The sequence below is a fragment of the Rutidosis leptorrhynchoides genome, chromosome 2, assembly GCF_046630445.1.
Source record: "Rutidosis leptorrhynchoides isolate AG116_Rl617_1_P2 chromosome 2, CSIRO_AGI_Rlap_v1, whole genome shotgun sequence".
In the NCBI taxonomy this organism is placed as follows: domain Eukaryota; kingdom Viridiplantae; phylum Streptophyta; class Magnoliopsida; order Asterales; family Asteraceae; genus Rutidosis; species Rutidosis leptorrhynchoides.
In genome coordinates, this window is record NC_092334.1 from 612,475,446 (window position 1) to 612,484,445 (window position 9,000).

Below are 9,000 nucleotides of genomic sequence, written 5' to 3' on the forward strand. Positions count from 1 at the left end.
ATGGACAAGGCAAAACCATTAAGTACTCCTATGGTTGTTAGATCACTTAATGTTGACACTGATCCATTTCGTCCCTGTGAAGATCATGAAGATATCATGGGACCAGAAGTACCATATCTTAGTGCAATTGGAGCTCTTATGTATCTTACAAATTGTACAAGACCTGACATTTCTTTTGCAGTTAATTTGTTGGCAAGGTTCAGCTCAGCTCCTATCAAAAGACACTGGAATGGGATCAAACACATATTTCAATACCTTCGAGGAACTACTGATTTAGGATTATTTTATTCTAACGAATCGAAACAATATTTGGTTGGTTATGCAGATGCAGGTTATTTATCTGATCCACATAAAGCTAAATCTCAAAATGGATATGTATTCCTAAATGGAGGTACCGCAATATCATGGCGTTCTCAAAAACAAATACTTGTTGCAACATCATCAAATCATGCCGAAGTGATTGCTTTACATGAAGCTACTCGGGAATGTTTTTGGTTGAGATCAATGACACAACTCATTACTGATTCTTGTGGACTAGAATGCGATAAAAGTCCAACAACTATCTATGAAGAGAATGTAGCTTGCATAACACAGATGAAAGAAGGGTATATCAAAAGTGACCGAACAAAACACATACCTCCTAGATTCTTCTCATACACTCAAAATCTCATTAAGGACAACCAGATTGAAATGAGATATGTTCAGTCCAGCAAAAACTCTGCTGACCTTTTCACCAAAGCACTTCCAACTGCTATTTTCAGAACACACGTTCATAATATTGGCATGAGGCATGTTCAGAAGATGTAACAATTCAGGCGTTGCCTACTTGAGGGGGAGTCAACTCTATGCTGCACTCTTTTTCCCTTAGCTAAAGTTTTATCCCAATAGGTTTTCTTTAGCAAGGTTTTTAATGAGGCAGTACTAGTTATTCTCTAATAAAATTGACATCCAAGGGGGAGTGTTATAAAAGTCAATTATAGATGGTAATTTTATTATTATTATATATATTGTATAGTAGATTTTTATTAGTATAAATATATGTGTTATGTAAGCTCATAATGTGCACATTTTGAGAATAGAATTGAAAACACATACTTATCTCATATTCCCTCTATATACTTATTAGTAGTCTACAGTCAAGAACCAGGCCACTAAAGGTAGTTATAAGCCTACTGAATTATAACACTTTCTTACTTTTATTTTTACACAAAAACAGAATTAAAATTGATAAGACCACCTCCGTTGACAATGTCAATGTCTCAAAAATGTTGTGCCAAAGAGTGTTGATGATGTGTGTATTTCACAGATCGGGCTCGCGTTGGGACTTCACTTGTACCGCCCATACCCTTTCTTCCTAAATAGAAGGATACATCTTACTAACAAGATATCTCATAATGATTTATACAATCATCTACGATAGATAGGATACGACCTTAGCCATCGGCCATAACCACTCTCTCGAGATTATCATCTCGACTAGGGTTCATCACAATAATCTGCCCGGAGTGTAACGCCGTTGATATCTAAAACCTCTCTCTCGCACTCAAGCATATCTAGCCATAACCACAGGAATATGTTTGACCAAGTGTGTTAAATATTGACACAATATTAGGAATCTACCAAAGCCTAGCCAATATTGCTCTCTCCTTCATTTCGACGATTTATAGCGTTTTTTCATCACGGGAGCTTAAGCTTTTGTGTGTGTGTGTGTGTACCGTACGTATCAAAATGATACTCTGTAGTACTCCGTAATTAATTAATTGAGGTAGGTCATGTAATTGAGGAAATGTGTTATAGATGAGAGTGACTGTGATGAGAAGGTTATTTTTAAGTGTAGTTGATTTGATAGTGCTTTAAAAAGGATGTGACAGATACAATACACCACACAAGAGGAAAAGCTAGCCAAAAAGTACAATACAACGACAAGATGAGCCCTCGCTAACAATTTTTTTTTCGTTGTTTTCTTCTTCGCAATTTTTGTTGTTGTTGTTGTTGTTGTTGTTGTTGTTGTTGTTGTTGTTGTTGTTGTTGTTCTCAATCGTACTCGGTCTAGTCTCAATATTCAATACGGTTATTAAATTGTACTCCCTCCGTCCCATATTAATAGTCCAGTATTTCATTTTGGCATGTCCCAAATTAATAGTTTACCTCTATAAATAGAAAATAATAAGAAACTTATGTTTAATTATGTCATTAATGTATGTAGATAGAATTAAAAGATAAAGAAAATGTAGAGATAAAAATGGAAAGTAAAAAGAAAGTACAGTACTTTTATGCAATTTTCTTAAACTATGTTTTTTTGTATGCGAATTATTAATATGGGATGGAGGTAGTAAGTACGAAATCTTCCCCTTTGTAAAGCATCCATGAATTTGGTTTATCATTAGGTGTATCATAACTTTTGTGCTTCTTTTGAATAAAACGTACTCAGAAGGTTTTATGATAATACTCATTGTCAGGGGCGGATCTAAGAAGGGGCAAGAGGGGTCAGATGCCCCCGATGGTTCAAAAGACGTCAAGGTATTTTTTATACATTTTGGGTTGAAATCTCGATTTAGAAAAGAAATTGCCACCAGTCCTTGTATTATTTTTAGCTTAGGAACGTAAATGTCTCTTATATATATAACAAAAAATGAGTATTGAAGTATAAAAAATGAAGTCATTGTGCATTTACGGAAAGCATAATCAACTAAGGAAATGATCGTAATTATGATTAACCTTTACGATCTAGTATATGTCGACGTAATACACAAAATTACGTTGTTCATAAAAGTCAGCACTCAACCATCTGGTGGTGGATCAAAGAATATTTTTCGATGGAGATTCCTTTTCTTCATGGTAACAAAAATGGAGCTAGTTAATAGGCTCACATTTAACTAAACTAAAATCATATATAAGTACATCGGAAAAATTATCGATCATCAAGAGTAGCTGACCCAACTACATCTCCGCCAATGCACCATTGTTCCGGCAAGTGAATACTAAAATATACTCGTGATATATTTAATTTCATTTTATCGTAGTTTCAAAACAATTTTAATATGCTTAATTTGGTAATACTAAACTTTTGAAAGATGCTACTTCATTAAATTTGGTAACTACAATTCTTTAAATAATTAAAATCCCATCCCAAACCTATGGGAGAAAAAAATACATCAAATCAACATAAAAGGAATTTAAAGAATAAAATATATCTACTATGTTATGTTAAGCTTTTATGCAACCAAACGTTCCTGTTCTATGAACATCTGATCAACCCATAGGGGCAGCTTCTCAGGTGAAACATCTTTCACCAATGTATTGACCCATGAAACATCTGGCTCATGACCCACATTCACAGGCACACCATTTCTGAACCCAAATGATGCAGATTTCGTTAACTTATAATTAGCTTGATCTTGATCAACATTAAACCCCCAATCCACTTTCGCATCAGGTGAACCCCATTGGGAAAACTGTGCACCCACGTCTCGGTTAATGAAACTTTGACTACGTTGTTTTGAAAATGCACCTGACCTTGAACTTATAACGGATTTTCTCAATGGGGACGAGTAGTTAACTTGATGATGGCTCGCAGTGTTTGGTGATTGCATTGATGATAATAAAGATTGATCATAAGATCCAAAACCATCGTAATGATTCAATTCGTTGAACCTATTGGCGTAAAGATTCGAAGACATTTCATCAATCATTTGTTGCCTTATGTCGCGTGCATTTAAAGAGGTCCTTAATCGACTACTCGAAAGTTGCAACACAGGTGGTTGCAAATGGTTCATTTTGTTCTGCCACCCATTCACTGAAGAAATGGAAGGTGACATGGGTGGGGTTGAAGTGTGAGTCATCGGGCTCGAATTCTGACTTGAGCCCGAGCTCGGACTCATTAAACCTATATGAGTGGTACTAAGTGACTCAGATTTTGGTGATGGGATTGCAGATCCTGTGGATGCATACACAGGTCTTAATTCTTCAGCTTTGTGCGCGAAAAAGCATATTTTTCGCGCACACCCAATTTCGTCTTTACATAACCGGGTTTTATATTGAGCGGGATGAAGCCATGATTCAAACACCCCGTGCGCGTACTCGCACGCGTCACCCTGACCACAGCTTCCTTTGCGAAACTCGGGGCACGGGACACAAGTGTAACTGTACTTATTCAAATCACGTCGTCTTGCGTTCTCTCCCGGATGAACAAACGGGCATTCGGTCCAATCATGAGTGTAAGCTCTTGAACACGGCTTCACTTTAAATGTATACATCCTAAATTCATCGGAACCGTACAATTCGTTGTTTATATCCAGTAACTGCACATCAACTGGATATTCTTTTTTAGTTGAAACAATATCTTCAATTACAAAACCCTTCAACAACATCTCTAAACCTTTTCGAATTGAAGAATTAATGCCTCGAGCAATTACGTCACCCGGTTTGTTACCGTTAGCATCGGTTACAGTGACGTCAGCACCAGCATCAATCAATAGTCTTACGACTTCGACAGACATCACCGACCCTCCAGCTGCAGCACACTGGAGGGCCGTAACTCTGTCGGAGCCAGAAGATTTGTTGACGTTGACTTTTTTAGTACTGATTAAGTACTTTAAAACACGACTGCTACCATAAATGGAAGCAATCATTAATGGGGTTCGTTCATCAAACCCCATCTTGGACGAAGAATTCCGTCCGTACCAAAATCCAACTTCGTCTACATCGATACCTTTTCCTTCTACTTCCAATACAAAAGCGGAAAGATCATCGAGTGATGCGAATTCGAGAAGCTTCGAGCATCTTAGTGGTATCTTATTATTCTTTGGTTGAAACTTATTTCCATCCATGGTTGAAAAAAACTATTAGTGTTGAACAAATGTTTTGTAACGAGTTGTGAAATGAAGATGGAAAAAAATGAAGTGGAACGAATGATATTTATACGATGAAATATAAAATATAAAAAATGTAAAAATAAGGCCACGAGGGGTGAGAGGAAGGTGTGACTTTCCTGTTTTTGTTGGTCAAAAGTCAAAGCGTTCAAGATTCAACAATGGTGGAAGTGAGGGTACACCCACTTCAAAACTACAAGTGTAGTAATAGTAATAATAATAAAATAAAATTGAAATAGAATATATAAAAGTAATGGTGGGCCTAGAGGGTATGCATTATTTTAGTGACCAAAACAAATATTGGTGGGTGAGTCCAGTGAAGTGTGAGCTTCACCGGTTGTGGTCTGATGATTAATGGACCCCACGCGGTTCAGGTACATCTATTGACTTGTAACGAATTGTGGGCACAAGGGTTTGGGCTTGGACCGGTTTAAGACTGATGCATTGATTCTTACTATACGATAGGGTGGATGATTAATTAACATATTGTAACAAAATCATTTAGTCTTTATAGTTATTGAATTTGGATTAAAAAATAATGAGGCATACAAGCGGATTAGATACCTGTAATGTTGGGAAATTACGGCCTCACTAATTCCCACCACCCAGCCCAACAATAATAGTAAAGAAATAAGAACAATACACAACACAAGATTTAACGTGGAAACTCCAAAACAGGAGAAAAACCACCGGCCCCCAAAGAGAGAAATACACTATATCACAAATTGTTACAATGATATAGACGACTCTCTTAAGCCAACTACACTCTCCAAAATATTTAACTAATACAACTCTTAAACAAGGGTAAGAAAGAAAGAAATAATCAAATACTTAAAGTGTATTGATTGGTGCAATTTGGAATGAAGACTTAGCCCCTCTTATATAACCAAGTCACTCACCCCTCACATCTTCCTCCCACCAATGTGGGATAAACATATCTTCTACTAGCCAAAATAAACCAACAAATCTCCACCTTTTGGATAGAAGAAGATAACCATGCTTCCACATTGCTAGGATAACCGATGTAGACGCTTCCTCGACGACAACTTCAAGATCCTCATCTTTATGCCGTTGACATTATCTCCCAAGAGACAAAACTTGCATCTTCATCGAACATTGTCTAAACCGACAATCATTGTCATCACAGACAATCATAACTCTTAACAAGAATTATCATACTCCACCATTAAGAGTATAGCACTTAGAATATCACATTCCAAGCATTTCACCTCGGCACATGTTGTTGAACAACCAGCTGAAACTTTATGGTGCAACTTCCCTGTTTGGCTTTTCCGAAAGTCCCATCAGCTACAACATCAGTTTCCACCACACAACCTGCATAAATGCCAAACCAATGCCCATGTGTAATTGTGGAACCGCTAACGAACATCCCTTTCCACGGTGGCACGGACACACCATGAGGATGACGTGACTTCAGAGGAATTCGTCACTCTCCGTAACAACGGAGACAATGTTAGCGTCTTTGGAGCCATTTGCCGGATTAGCTCCACCTGGACAATTAACCCTTACATGCCCAGTCTTCCCGCACTTCCAGCATGTCAGATTCTTTCTAGAGTTTCTCTTCTGCCTATCCGAACACAACACTATCGTATCTCCTGATGACGAGACCCCGTTACCTTCCAGTCTTTTCTCCTCGGATAGGAGCTTGCTAGTAACGTCTTCAAACTTCAGAGTTTTCTTCCCATACATCAAAATAGGTTTCATGTGTTCATAAGACGATGATAAAGATAATATCAACCTCAAAGCTTTATCTTCATCATCCATTTTAACTCCAATAGCCTCCAGTTCTGAAACAATACCGTTAAGAATACTTAGATGATCTGAAATCTTTGAACCCCCATCCATACGCAGAGTATGAAATTGTTCTTTAAGACACAACCGATTTGAGATGCCCTTGCCCTGGTACAACTGCTCTAGTTTAACCCAAAGCTCCTTTGCCGTTGATAACCCGTGCACATTTGCAAGCACGTTCCTTGCAAGACACAAACGAATCGTACTTGCTGCCCTCAAATCCATATCATCCCATTCTTCTTCATCGAACTTACTGCTAGAATCACTGCCGGGAACAAAGGTGGGTTTACCCTTCAAAGCCTTGTGTAAACCGGACTGAATCAACACATCCTTGACTTGAACCTGCCATAAGCCAAAATTGATCCTCCCATCAAATTTCTTTACATCAAACCTCATTGGACTGAACTTCGACATCGTATCCGTATCCTATAAACAACACTTTCTCTGATTTTGCCCACGTTTCGAATAGCCAAAAGATGTAGCAGGTAGCCAGGACCCTTTAAATCGGAAATCCACAACTAGGCCACTAACAAATCCAACTATTACTACGAATCAGAAAAAAAATATTGTCTAACCAGATACCCTATACGATCGATAGAACTCGTTTCTGATGTGGACGATCCACTCCCGTGGCAACCACAGAGCATACTCCGACTCCTATAACCGAGACCCCCGTCAAACCTGACGCTCTGATACCAGTTGTTGGGAAATTACGGCCTCACTAATTCCCACCACCCAGCCCAACAATAATAGTAAAGAAATAAGAACAATACACAACACAATATTTAACGTGAAAACTCCAAAATAGGAGAAAAACCACCGGCCCCCAAAGAGAGAAATACACTATACCACAAATTGTTAGAATGATATAGACGACTCTCTTAAGCCAACTACACTCTCCAAAATATTTAACTAATACAACTCTCAAACAAGGGTAAGAAAGAAAGAAATAATCAAATACTTAAAGTGTATTGATTGGTGCAATTTGGAATGAAGACTTAGCCCCTCTTATATAACCAAGTCACTCACCCCTCACATCTTCGTCCCACCAATGTGGGATAAACATATCTTCTACTAGCCAAAATAAACCAACATGTAATTCTGTAAAGATGTTAATACAAACAAAAACCTAATACAATAACGAGCAACAAAGCCCGTACTTTCATTTATTTTCGGTTTCATTAAAATTAGAACATTTATTTGATAAATGGTTGGGAAAGCAACTATGATTTTCTAAAACATTTATTTTCAAGTGTACTTTCATTAAAATTAGAACTAACGAGCAACAAAGCCCGCACGTTATGGCAAAATATAGCCCGCTCTATATCTTTATAATTACAACTCGTATATCGAGGATTAATAACGATTTTGTATACTTTATTAAAGATGATTAAAAAGTTGAAACATATTGCATTTAAAAGAATGATAAAACTAACATTTTAAAGATGTGCACACATTATAATATTATAAGAACGTTAAGAAAACGACGTTAAATTAATGGAATGTGTGAAACACTAATACGTACTTTTATATATATATATATATATATATATATATATATATATATATATATATATATATATATATATATATATGTATGTCGTATACAAAGAGTCGATTTACAAAAAAACAATTAATAAAGAAATAAAATTTTAGAAAAATAAAAAAACAAAAATAACTTAAAAACTAAAAAATATTTAATGATCAAAAATGGCTTTGAGTTACATCATTTAAAGAGTATATAAATAAATAACATCATACATTCATACCTACTTAAATATATATACTCGTAAACAAATAGTTGATTGGATTGATAAAAAAAAATTAATAAAGAAATAGAACTTAAAAAATAATAATAATCAAAAAAACAAAAAAATATATTAAATGATGTAAGTCAACACCATTTTAACCAATAAAAAATGGTGTTGACTTACAAGATTTAGAGATTATATAACTATAAATATAAATTATATTTGCTCTTATAGTCTTATTTTTTATGCTAACAAAGAAATCAATAAGTTTTCTATAAAAACAATCTATCTATCTATTAACTTCTATAAATCGTGAAATAAAATCCAACGTGACAGTCATTAACTTAATCCTAATCCATCTTGCTGACATGTTAATCACACACTAATTATCATTAGCTGTTAAGTATTCCACGCTGGACAAACAAAAGAAAAAAAAATCCCCTTCCTCAATCAGTTTTCTCCTTCGTGCCCTGTTACCACCATACCCGACGCAAAACCTAAATCCCTATCTTAGTCGACTCAAACCCTAAATCCCTATCTTCGATACAAAACCTAAAACGTCAATT

At 36.1% G+C, this 9,000-nt stretch overlaps 1 protein-coding gene across 1 annotated transcript; it reads right to left on the reverse strand.

Moving 5' to 3' along the window:
- Positions 1-3,034: 3,034 nt before the first annotated feature.
- Positions 3,035-4,871, reverse strand: LOC139893494 (zinc finger CCCH domain-containing protein 29-like). Its single transcript, XM_071876653.1, has one exon. The coding sequence runs from the start codon at positions 4,827-4,829 to the stop codon at positions 3,216-3,218; it is 1,614 nt and encodes a 537-aa protein (XP_071732754.1). The 5' UTR covers positions 4,830-4,871; the 3' UTR covers positions 3,035-3,215.
- Positions 4,872-9,000: the final 4,129 nt, after the last annotated feature.

Bases quoted from the DNA above. Each gene is read 5' to 3' on its own strand.
- LOC139893494 (XM_071876653.1), bottom strand. From the start codon at position 4,829: ATGGATGGAAATAAGTTTCAACCAAAGAATAATAAGATACCACTAAGA.